Source organism: Cottoperca gobio, chromosome 4, assembly GCF_900634415.1.
Source record: "Cottoperca gobio chromosome 4, fCotGob3.1, whole genome shotgun sequence".
NCBI lineage: Eukaryota > Metazoa > Chordata > Actinopteri > Perciformes > Bovichtidae > Cottoperca > Cottoperca gobio.
In genome coordinates this window covers 747,315-760,962 of record NC_041358.1, presented here as the reverse complement: position 1 = coordinate 760,962, position 13,648 = coordinate 747,315, and the positions used below count along the sequence as shown (strand labels likewise).

General features: G+C 40.4%; 1 protein-coding gene across 1 annotated transcript in view; it reads left to right on the top strand.

Annotated features, from left to right (window-relative positions):
- Positions 1 to 13,648, top strand: part of ptprfa (protein tyrosine phosphatase receptor type Fa) — a 238,747-nt gene that overhangs the window by 106,683 nt on the left and 118,416 nt on the right. Inside the window, exons 7-8 of the mRNA XM_029429417.1 lie at positions 8,494 to 8,763; positions 11,700 to 12,281. Of these exons, the coding sequence (XP_029285277.1) occupies positions 8,494 to 8,763; positions 11,700 to 12,281 (852 nt within the window). The remainder of the gene's footprint in view (positions 1 to 8,493; positions 8,764 to 11,699; positions 12,282 to 13,648) is intronic.

Sequence of the window (13,648 nt, the reverse complement as noted above, 5' to 3'; positions counted from 1 at the left end):
AAACATAATTTTGGAGAAACAGTTACAGTGTCATTTTTCAGTGTGGGTCATGTCATTCTCATCACCGCTTGGTGATGCAAAATACATGCAGGGATATTTGAATACTCCAGGTTGACATAAGCCAGCTCCCAAATTACCCCAGATAAAAGGTTGAGTCGTGTGCGACACAAATCTCTGCTTGTCTGAATGCCAGGCAGAGATCCGTGCCTCCACCTGGGTTTCAGACAGGGGAATAGACAGAATCTGTTGAGTGTTCGAGGAGGCTGGAGAAGATAGAGAAGAGTTTATTGGATTGGAGAATTTTAGACTGGAGTGCCTTTTGCTTCAGAAATAGAGGAAGAGAAAGAGGAGAGAAGAGTTTGAAAGGCAAGATTGTTGTCAGGATGTTTTGATTTCAACCATTTTATTTCAGCTGCCCGTAGGATGGTTCTGTCAGCATACATCCAATCATGGAGCTGGAGGGGACTGGCGAACTTGTCGCAAAGTGAGAGGACAGAGAGAGTCCAGAGAGGAGGACAGAGTAGAGAGGAGACTGTCTGTGGCAGAGTTGGCATGAGGGAGAAGGAGTCAGATGAAGGGAGGGCCGAGAGGACAGCTGAGGCAAGAGAGGAGGGAGAGAGGGAGGGAAGGTTACGGCGGAATGGTACAGTGTTAGGGGAGTTAGGTTTCTTAGATTGGGAGAGGGGGAGAGAGTAGGATATGAAAAAGTGATCAGAGATGTGAAGTGGGGTTGCAGAAAGGTTTGAGGTAGAGCAGTTTCTGGTGAATATGAGGTTGAGGTGGTTGCCAGCTTTGTGAGTTGGTGGGGACGGAAACAGGGAGAGATCAAAAGAAGATAGGAGAAATAATTAGTCTGTTGACTTCTCTGACTGTATGTTGAAGTCACCGAGAAGTACGAATGGAGGGCCATTTTCAGGGATGTTAGATAGGAGGACGTCCAATTCCTCAAAAAAACTCCCCTAAAGGACCTGGAGGACGGTATAGAACAATTAGTTACAGCGGAGGCATGGAATTCGAAAGACGAGGGATTATAAATTAGGCAGTTCAGCATCCTGTTTTCACCATTACATGTAATGTCTTGTACCCATTTGTTAGGTCTGGTTACTCTTTAACAGAACATTGACAAAAGTCTTGTTATGTGCTGTTGTCACAAACCTCATACCTTTCCTGGTGAAGGAACATAATTCTTACATAATTTATGCCCACAACATAATTTGAGTTTGTGCTCACTTCACAAAATGTTGCGACTCAAAAATGTTGTCAGTGCTATGATGTCCTCTCTAGCATGCTGATTATGTTGTTATTGTCTTGGCTAACACAAAGGCATGGCTTGTCCCAGTTCTCATCTGCTGTCTGACCATCAGCCTCTGAGCTCACTGCTTTTCCCATGCTCTCCTCTTATCTGTGTCTCAGAGAAAGCTAGACTCTCTAAGAGAACAAAATAGCCTCAAATATGTATTTTTCAAAGACTCTTACTGCTTGATCATTAATAGCAGAATGTTGAGGAGCTCAAAATTTGAGGAGGAGTGAAATACTATTGGAGAGCATTGCGGCCCTAGCTGCTCTAGTTGTAGTGCAGCTTGTCGGTCATCTTATGTTTTACAGTAACTGCTTTTCTTGTATCTTCATGGTTTTGACAATGGCAATGTCTGAAGTCAGAGAATACATAGCGAGATGCTGCATGAGTACAAGAGATCGTATAAGTAATTTCAACTTCCACTATTAAAAAGTGCTCAAGTTTTCATCAAGCCATTTTAGCCATTTTTTGTAACACTAGGTAAAGTGGCTTTGAATTCGAAAGCTGCAATAAGGACAATGAAAGGATAATGGTAGAGGACATGTAAAGAAAAGTAAATGGTTTCTAATATAGTTTTCAAAAGGCATAATTTTGCAATGCAATGTATTTTGTAGCCTGTGTTAAGTCTCACCTGAAAAGACAAATGTAATCATGTATAATCCAATCAAACCACAATTTATTAAAGAATACCACTAGCCACTAGGCCGTCACCACCCTTGATTAGATCACACAGATTAGATCTGTTATTTTGGACACAGTAAGCATGGGGAAAAATTTAATTGGAGGAGTATAACCATATACAAAATCAGCTTTAAACAATAAACATTTGCTATCTAAGACATGACTTGTGTCTTCAAGAGCTGAAGGTGTAACATTTCCACTAACCGACTAGAGATGAATCAAAATTCAGATACTCTGGTGAGTATCACATGCAGGCTGAATGGGTAAGTTTATGTAAACTAGCATTGTTTAACTAAATTATTTCTTAACACGTCCTAATTTCACTTAATTCAGAGTCAGTACATCTCTTGTGTCTTTTTACCTGATAAGAAAAAAAAAAGAATATAAGAATTGTTGCTCAGTGCAGAAATGTTGCAAACTGCTTCGACACAATGAAGACTTTCTCACCCCTGTCCAGGGTTACAGGTTGAATTCCTGGTGCATTACAGAGCTTTGAATCTAAGTCTCCATCGGCTAAATGCTGTATGTGGATGGTGTAGTTATCATCACATCTAGTCATTTACATTTTGATTGATGCTTTGGCCAGCATGTAGTGGATGTTATGTTCTGCAGTAAAATCTGCAAGGATTTTATTCACACTTCTGCTTCCCAAATTAAGTTGCTAATCAAAGGACATTTCATGCTTCTTGTCGCCACAAGCTCCTTGCTCTTCATTGTCACCTTTCTGTCAATCAGGAAGTCTGAAAAAACTTTGAATTGCTTTATTTTTGTCAACATGATACTAATTACTTTTCATGAAACCGAGGAACATTGTAAAGCACAATGGATACGATGGTATGATGATGGTAAACTAGCCATTATAATTAAGGGTTTAGGTTTACTTTTAGATGAAATTGTGTAGATTATTTATGTCAGGTGAATATCTCATTTAAATTTCAACAGTTCAACAGGAAGTTAGCTCCTCCGTGGCAACTTGCACTGCCTACAGTGAAGTTGCATCATCTTGCTCCATTTGTCTCCTTCACTGACTTTGAATGCATTCATGTTGCCTAAATGTTTACTGTGTCTCTTTCAAATTATTAATTAAAAGAGGTAAAAAGAAATTTGGTCCAACAGTATTTTAGAAAATGGACAACTATCGTACAAATCTATAAAGAAAAAATATGTTGCCATTAGAGAAAGTTATAAATTCCAGCTTGTTATTACAAAAACTAAAATGTGTTGGTATTATGGCTATCATATTAGTCAAAGAGGAACTCCATCAATGTTTGTTTAGGTCTGCTGTTGTGATCGTTGTCTGTTTGCCCCTGTGCAACAATCATCCAATCAGAGCTTTACAGGCAGGACTAAGAATTGGTCTTCCTGCATTGCTAGCTAACTACCCAGCTACATTGCAGACAAATGGCCACAGAAAAATTGTCACGAGAAAAAGTGACTGAATGAGATCAGTGCAGCAGCTGGTTGTAGAAATAGCAGAAATTATCTTAAATTGTGATATATCTTATTATGTATTGAAAAACATCAAGTTAACTGCTCCTTGCAACAAGTCAACTGAGAATGTTGGCAGAACAGAATGGATACACAGAACTGTTCTGTGTTTGAGGTGCACTGTCCTTGTGGCTTCAATGTTTGAGATTTTACCAAATCTATCAAAAACAGGTACTGTTCAAGGTACTTGAAGAAAGTATTATTAAATATATCTTTCTGTTTTACATCCACACAGATTTTGTGGAATTTCAACCTAGAGAGGAACCAAGAGGAAAAATGTGAATTGTTACTATGGAATTAAAGGAAAATGAAACAGTGAACATTAGACTTGAAGTTGAGATGTTATTAGTCCAGTTGAAGAAAAAAGCTGCTTCTACTTGAGATGCCATTTACAGTATTTATCAATTTAATATGCTTAATCCCTGTCTATGAATCCTGCAGTACGCATGCCGCTGCCTCTCCACCTGTGATGCTGCATGACTTCCTTGACAATGTATATAGATATTTACTTACCCACCCCTTTTATTTTCTCCTTTAACTCCAGCTTTCTCTTTATTAGGACTTGGCCTCCCAAATCTTCTTCACTTGTCCATCCTACCCTCCCTCTCCTTCTCTCGTCTCTTTTCTCTGGCATGCCAATAAAGATATGAGTTTGTCTGCATTCTAACTATCAGCTGCTCCTAATGTGCATCTGTTACTCCTGAATGTCATCATGACGACTGAGAGACAAATTCAGTCTCACCCTGTGTCATCCATCAGGCCATTGTCCAGACCAACAGAAGCAATAATAACAATAATAATCACTTTTAACTTCTGACTCAATTAACTATTGACATTTTGACTATCTTCCATGTCCTCGGATAACTTCATGGTTTCTAACATACTAATATAAGAACATGGTGATTCCCTCAGTGCTGGCCAGCACATTGATCCAGCATCAGAATGTAAAGCTGTAATAATCCTCAACAAGCAAGCATCTCAGTGTTATCTGACTTGAACTAGCAAATTCAAATTATTAAATTATCTATATAAGAAATTGCACTGCAGTTGATAATCAGCATAGGTCTCAATGCCTTGGGATCCCCAGGAGGAGCTGGAGGACAGATACGCAGCAGAAAAAGAATGGATGGATAAGTTGCACCGATATGTATGAAAAATACATATGTATGATTATATATACTGTACATACCCCTCTGAGAGTCGCCACCTGAGCGTGGGAGAGGGTTTTTACAGATATTAATGACCCTGGGTTTTTGTATTGCTCCTTTGGGTGTGGGAGGGGGTCCTGCCCCAAGTGAAGGAGTTGAATATCAGGGAGTGAGGGCACCACAGCTGGCTGCACAGGTCCACCTCAGGCTAAGATTTAATACACATGAACAGATTCAAGCTTAATCCAGGTTTACATGTTCAAGTGTGAAATAACAGACAGTGTTTTGATTGTAGGATTAGTTGTAAACATTAATATTAGTACATATCACCACAGAGGGATTTATGCTGAATAAGACTTGTGGAATGTTGCACAATGATAGTCATTCTTAATTACTTATATTATATATATAATTATATCTTATTTAAGATACATTGAGCATATTACAGCCTAAATAACCTCCCATAGCTCATTACTGCTAGGTTGTCCTTACATTTCTCCTTTATTCCTGAGAGGATTATGGAAAAGCTACGATAGACAAAATTCATATTGCACTTGTGTAAAACTGAAATGTTTGCTAAAGATGAACTAGTTTCATTCTAATCTTCAGATTCAGTACATTTGAAAAACAGTGCTGATGTAACTGCTGGCCAGCTGAGGCTGACTCGTCCTATTTTATTGTCCTACCTATTGTCACTTTGATGTGTTCAAGGATATCATCAGGTAATTTCAATGTTACGATGTCTATCAGTAAGATCTCTGATGTATTACTGGCTGTAGTGTTTCCACTTACCAACACACACATTCTCAGAGCTTTGTCACTCCTTTGTTACCATCAAATGTTAAGGATTTCTATTTGCATCCTTCCCTGGTACATCAACATTACAATTAAAAGTTTGTTTATAGGTGTCAAAGCCAAACTTGCTTTGAAATGATTATAAGCAAAGGTGGCTGGGAAGATTAGAGGCCATCTGTGTGTGTTGGAAGATCAATGGGGATATGAAACGTCAAGGCCTGGTTTTTGCTGTGCACCTGATAAAAATGTAGATCTTGTCCCATATACTACCATTTAATGATCCGATTCTCCCGACAAATGTTAGGGTTAAACCCACCCTGAACTCTCTTAACATAAAACAATTCAATGTTTTTTTTAAAGGCACCGAGCAGTTCATCCACTGACATGAACAAGTCTTAATATGTTGTAATACCTGTTGGATAACCATTTGTATCAGTCATGTAGCATGTCAAATAAGGTAAATGAAAATTCATCACGTAATGACATTAATGACATAATAAATAGAAACTCTATTATATAAGCTGTGACTGTGTGAAGTCATATGCTAACTAATTACAGCAGAGAATAAACAAAAACGTCTAATAAAGAGGTGACCATTTGTCTTCCATATTGAGTTTTTAAAGTCAGAATTCTCAGCATGAAGTAACATTGTGTCATTGCATTGATCAATAATGGTATTGAAATAAACATCTTTGCTATTGGGGTTCTGCAGCATCAAACATGGGACCACACATTTCCCCTGAGCCCCCACCTAACTGGCCTAGCAGTTCCCAGAGGGGAACTGCCACTCCTTCTCCTCTTCCTCGTCCATCTTGTCCTCCTTTCCCAGCTCTTTGCCTCCTCTCCTCCTTCTCTTCCACACCATGTTCTCCAGCGCTTCAGCCTCCACAGAAATGTTGTCTGCCAGCCATCTGGTTACAGAGCCTGCTGCTTCCCATGCCAGCAGACAATGTTTTTGTGAGCAGTGCCCAAAAAACTTTATCTCCTCCACAACAGTAAGATTTAAGCCACGCATGCACTCCAAAAGTCACTGAATTATGTCAGTTATAGTTCAGCCGAACACGCTGTACATACTACAAATTCTTCTTCCCAGTTCTCAAATCTAGCATCATCACTTCTGCATCTGATTTTTCCTGAGCTCCAGGGTGATAGCATTTGTAACCTTGCTCTTCCCACTCTGTGGTTAAACCAAGACCAAACCTTTAGAAAAGCCTCTAATCCACAGTGTAAAGCTCCTCACACCCATATTCCAGCCCGCAGCTTAAATTACACTTTGTGAGTCAGATTTTCATGACTCTGTGCTCGGCTAAGTCAAGAGAGCAAGGACTTCACTTATGCAACACAGCCAAGTGCATATTTAATGCTCACACAGGACTGTTGCACTAAACCAGATGCAGTGAAATAAAATCCCAGCACTTAGGGGAGATTTCTATGGAAGAGAGCTGACAATAGGGAAGAATCCTTCAGTATTGTCTCCAGTACACCCGGTGCCTTAGCATCAGGATGTGATGGAAGTGCTCCAGACAAGCAGCACAGTAGACAGCAGGTGCATTCTAATCCCTCCGGCCCAGCAGGAAACCCCAGATACATCAGAGAAATCCAGCTACACGCTTTAGGCACGGGCTCTCAATTTTCCCCATTTTCAAGTGAACATTGTGCACCCTAATTTACATGTAGCTGTAGAAGAGTTGGAAGAATACCAGGTAGCGCCATATAAATATCATGGGGCTCTGAGAGGGTAATCCAAACTAATCCGTTAGTTCCAGACTGTAAAGAGTTCCTGCACCAGGGAGTTCACTGGTCAAACCAAGATGTATAACACCAGGGTTAAAGGTTATATAAAAAATCTAATGGCAAAAGTGTTATATATACGTTATATTATATCTATATCTGAATTACCAGAGTTGAGTTGATATATAAATCATAAATGTATCAAACCTTTCTAACCTTTCGAGTTTTGATACTTTTTGTATAATATAGTGTTTCTGTGACACGTTATAATACATGTACGCTAGTGCTGCCCTCCCCATAATAATTCAAAGCATTACCAGTCATCATGTTTAGATTGACATTAATAAAGATATCACTTACTTTTAAGATGTAGGCTAATGTGTATCCTCATTTTGTTAAATTCCTCCAATCCAAGTAGCACTGAATTAGAATGGTACAGCTCAGGATTGTGGGCCCCCCCGGCCCTGACAAAATGCTGGTGAAGATGAACGTTATAATTGCGGAGGTCATCTGTGATCTTTAATGTTTTTCGAATCTGCCATGTCCGTAATTTGTCAAGCAAAAATTCTGCTGCAATTGACACAGAGGACATGTGATGATTATAGTCCAGTGTGAATCGGAATCTCAGTGATTTTGGGTCGTATTAATTTTTTTCCCTGGCTTTAGTCTGCCTTTCTCCTGATCAAGAATATAATATTGTAAAATACAATATAGAATAGAACATAACGGAATAGAATTACAAATGAAGGTTTTGACACCATTTTGGGTGCAAATTTAGGAGGCTCTTTTCATTACACAGCATGGAGACCCATTCACACGCTCACCAGAGCATCTTTGTAAATATTATATAAAACATACTTAAATAGGTCTATAATATTTATAATATTAAATATACATATTATATAGTTGTTTTATTATAACTGGATGAGAGGTTTGACATCATATCTGGGGGATAATGTCAGTACATTTGAATAAAATACAGACGCTGCTTATCCCATGCGAACCCACCGCATGAAACCCAGAAGTGGGGGGTCGTTTCTAAATCACCTTGTAATACTAGTCACGTGCGATATGGCTTTAGAAAATATTTATGTCATTCTTTAATATAACATGTAAGCCACAGGACGAAATCAAAAACCAACCCAACTCAGTTTTAATGAAGAGTTTAAGGTAGCTGAAAAACATCCACTCTCCATGAAATAGTCTAAAAAGCATGATGACACAGTAAAAGTGTTATTCAGTTGACACACACAGGTGCACAGTGCAAACCAGGCCTGTCATACATGACGTCAGTGATCCAGGGCTTCCCCCCTCCTCTGTGTCCTCTTACACTCCCTCTCTTTACCCCTGCAGTTCGTCGTGTGCCTCCCCGTTTCTCCATCCCCCCCACCAATCACGAGGTGATGCCCGGCGGCAGCGTCAACCTGACCTGCGTTGCGGTTGGTGCTCCCATGCCTTATGTGAAGTGGATTAGCGGCGAGGTGGAGCTGACCCGGGAGGAGGAGATGCCTATTGGCCGCAACGTCCTGGAGCTCACCAACATCCAGCAGTCTGCCAACTACACCTGTGTTGCTATATCCTCCCTGGGCATGATCGAGACCACGGCCCAGATCACTGTCAAAGGTCAGCAACCTCTGAAGGTGGAAGAAGAAAACTAATTGAATAAATGTCTGAAGGAGTAGGAGTTTTAAAGAGGCAGGTCTCAAAAATATTCACCATCCTCTAGTATCAAGTTGAATTTTGGAAGTTAATTCTTGACCATGAATAAAATGATCTTAACTTAAATGTCCTCACACTCGCCGCAAATCACTGTCCGATGCATTTGAAAGTAAATCTGTAGTGTAATCCCAAGCATGACACCGATTTTATTTTTTACTTGTAAAGGTGTGAGTAACCCTGCAGGAGGATGGACCCAGTGGCATCACTCCTCAGTGGGGGGCTTGATTAGGCTTGGCTTATGTTGGCTCACCAGCAGTTTCTCAGGAGGGACAGGGTGAAGGTAATCTGGTGCCTGGGTGCTGTTTTAGGATTCTGCTCCCCTTGTGACGTTTGTCATGTGGAAAGTCTTTAAAGTCACTCAGGAATTTAATAACAACATATACTAACAGAGCACAAACTAGTTCAACAAGCACTGAAATATGGCCTCAGCAGATCTACATAAAGAAGTTATATCTGTTCTTGAGGCAATGAGCTCTTTTTTCATTGACAACTTTATCACAGAAATTGTAGCTTTATACTAACAGTTTAGTGAGAGCAATGTGGAACCCCAGCAGCCTGCAGAAGAAGATGTGTTGGACACACAGCATAATAAATAAGCAGATGGGAGACAGCAGCAGCAGGAGGCTGGAGCTAAAAGCCTCTGCTGCAGAGGTTCATCCCCAATGGCAGCCTGTGAACACTTCTATACTCCACAGCAAGTCCAGATCACCACTATTTCTGTATAGTCAGAGCTTTTTTAAATGTGCAATGCATGCAAGATATAGAGAAAGTCTTTCATTACATTTAACTGACTGATATGACTGTTTTTACTATATCATGTGGAGTAAAGATTAATGTATTGTACTGTTTTGAGTATTAGGATGAACTAGTGCAGTGCTCGTTCAGGATGTGCTCATGCTTCTTTGGTTTGGAAGTGAGTCTATGCACACGTTTACGGTATCAACACTACAGTGTATACATCATGAGTGCAAAAGCTGCCATGAAAATGTCACATTTTATGGCCTCAATAAAGTCAAAGCCCCATTAAATGTGTACGCCCCAGGTTTGGAAGAAAGTCGAGGTTAAGACTGGCCGACACCATTCAACTATATTGTTCAGGGGACCACGTTGTCAGAAAGCTAAATTAAGCTAAGTGCCGGCGATCGGACATTTCCCTGAGCTATTATTCTCGGGGGGCTAAATTGACCCTCTCGACGGGAGTGGAACATGGGATTAAATTACAGTCTAATAAATGTGTGTATATTTCTCGCTTTCCCCCTGATGGTCTCTCGATGCTGCACGGCCGCTGCAGGCACTTGATCCACATGACTTCACACAGGGCACTTCACTCCCTCAGGTACTCAGCAACACATGTGCCAAGCAGGAAGTAGATCGGTCCGAGGGTTGGCGAGATTATTGAAACTCAGACACACACACACACATACAATGACTTCTGTCATTATAGTATAATGATAATAACTTTCTGAAATTTGTTTCAACTGGAAGTCATCTTTGATCTTGTTTAGCATAAAGTTGAGTTGATATAAAAGCTCTGCACAGACAGTGACACTGCAGGGTGGACAGTGTGGTGTATACTGGGTGAATATGGCCTTATTGGAAAATGAACACTAAAATCTTTACCCTTTTATAACAGGAAAAGTGTCAGAAAACAGGCAGCCCAGCAGGTGTAATGGTCTTCAATAATTCATGTGCACAAACTAATGGAATAAGAAAATGTACCTTTGACCGAGTTAAAGTTAAAACAGGAAGTTTAAGCACTGTTGGGACTGTTTTAAAATGAATTTCCAGTTTGTATTAGAAAGAGGTTACAGAAAGAATGCATGTTGAATTATTATGCAAGTATTGCATCTTTCCATAGAGCCGCTATGAATCAAAACAAACCAAGTATTGTAACAAAATCACTCTCAAAAAAATAATTCAAGAGCAAGGATGTCAAACACAAGTATATCTACGTATTTTGTAATTGTATTAATGTTAACACTCAGGTTACTGGAGCAGAAGGAGCTGCAGCTCCAGGTTGTTGTGTGTGCTGCGTCATGTGAGGAGTGTTTCCAGGCAGTCAGCTGTGTTTTGCTGACGAAGCACCTAAATCTTAATGCCATTTGAACTTGTCCCTCTGACACTCTTTTTAATACAGTTGTTGTTCTAATAAGTTGATACTTCATCGGAGGTTGTCTGAGGACTGCTGAGCAGTTGGTGGCACTGTGTAGCCTACAGCAGTGGAAAATAAACAGACAGTTGTCAGGCTATGAATTATTTCATTAAATGAGCAACTTGGATTCAATAGAGTTTAGTTTTTATTGTGGACACAGATACATGGATTTAGATATATTCTGAGTATGCCTGTTAAAAGTCTCTGTGTTATCTGTGACGTCCCTTAATCACATGTCAACGGTTGTTTAACCTTATGTTCTGTTCATTTGAGTGCACAAATGATGTCATTCAAGAGCCCAAATTGAGTGAAATATGTCCACAATTAATTTTTTTCTGCGCATGAATTAGACGTAGATTTGCTCCATAGGAAATTGACAAATAGTTGTGTTCTTTCTTGTAAACTGTTTAGGACAGTAGGCTCTGCTGTGTGGCTGCATTAAATATACAGTATGCACTTGTGATGATCTCCAGCTCTGGTTATGTAGACTACAGATAAAAAAACCTCCCTGGCAAAATAATACTTGTCCTCAGCCTGCTGGCCCTGTGTAGATGAGGAGAGGCTCCTGAATGATAATGAACTGACAAACCGGCAGTGTTGAGGAGCTCCATGCACTCAGAGCTTCAGTAGCTGTTCTTTTTGAAGGTGACATGTTTGTCTAACTGTATTGTCTGTCTCTCTCACACAGCTCTGCCTAAGCCTCCCACTTCCCTCATTGTGACAGAAACCACAGCCACCAGTGTCACCCTCACCTGGGACTCTGGCAACTCAGAACCAGTATCCTACTATGTGATCCATTACCATGCCAAACTGTCTGACAACGGCTTCCAGGAGGTAGACGGAGTAGCCACAACCCGATACAGCATCGGCGGCCTCAGCCCCTTTTCGGAATATGAGTTTCGTGTTATGGCCGTCAACAATGTCGGCCGGGGGCCTCCCAGCGGTAAGGTGGACACCCGTACAAGTGAGCAAGCCCCCTCATCACCCCCTCTTCACATCCAGGCGCGCATGCTGAGCTCCAGCACCATGCTGGTCCAGTGGGAATCTCCAGAGGAGCCCAACGGCCAAATCCGGGGCTACCGGGTCTACTACAGCTCGGAACACGGCACCCCGCTCAGCGCCTGGCAGAAACACAACACAGATGACAGCCAGCTCACCACCATCTCAGGCCTCACCACAGATATTACCTACAGCCTGAGGGTGCTGGGCTTTACCTCTGTGGGAGACGGGCCTCCCTCTGAAGTTCTGCAGATCAAGACCCAGCAGGGAGGTGAGAACATGCTCACTGTGGCACGAGAAAACTTGTCACATTGTATTTTAAGCAGTGTGCCACTGGGTCAGAATTCTGTTGGATTGATTTGTAGCAACAGAAGGAGTGCCAGAAAGTAATGATTCAGATCATTTACCTAAATTAAATTTGCAATTCCACAATGTAAACATTATCCCTGACATGTAAAAGTCCTGTATTCATAATGCCGTTTTAATTTAAGAAATGTGGCCACTTGGATGCAGTGAAAAACTCTGAGAACATATCTACATATTGTCAACTTGTTATGTCAAACATGGTAGCAAAGAGTTGCCTATTTGTGAGCAGTTTTGAGTAAGTAGTGTGTTCACATTAGAAAAGGGACATACTCCAAACAGTCATTCTGCATACTGAAGACACGTTGTGCACACGCTTTATGTTCTGTTGATATAAACAATTGTTCAACATGCAATGCTTAAAGGAAATTGAGGGCTACTCACAGCTTCAACAAATTATAATATGTTACAGATAATGTTAGGACGGCTCCAAAAGGTAAGTATTACATTGCAACATTTTGATTCCTCTTTGTGATTTCTTATTGCCAGTTACATATATTTATATTCCAAAGTCTCATTTGTATTGAAGGCTATCTGCGTAGGTCTTTTTTTGTGGATTGATGATTGTTGGTTACTAACTGCAAAAACTGTATAGTATCACAAATAGTTTATAGTAAATGTATTTGGAAACATGAATACAAACCCATCAGCATGACATAACCCACAGTCTATTATTATAATATAAAAATAATAATAATTATACAGAGTTGTGTCTTTTAGATTGATGCGTAGCTGTTTGCATCAAGCTACACGTGTAGTGTGTGTGTGTGTGTGTGTGTGTGTGTGTGTGTGTGTGTGTGTGTGTGTGTGTGTGTGTGTGTGTGTGTTGTGTGTGTGTGTAATATGGAGTTTTCACACACTATATCCTTAAGGACAAAGTGGCTGCCTGCACGTAGAGAAATACAAATAGTATTTCATTAACAGAGAGCCTGTTTTTACTGTGGCTAGAAGAAACATGACATCACGACAGGCAGATAAAGCTACCCAAATACAGCTGACCCACTTTATTTATTTTTGAATAGAGTTCAGCACACTTCTAGGCCGACATAAATCATTTTGACTTAAATGCATATTACAAAGTCTAGTAACTCGTATGGAACATAGAAGGGTAGTGTGTTTCTATCCATTGTTTTATGAGCACAACCCTGCAATTAATGTAACATTTTCCCATGTCATGCCATCTATTAGGTAGCGTCTACTATATCATATCAGCACAATCACTGGTTTATTATGTGTAACTTAACTTAACATAGGAGCCTTCAAAACAACACATGC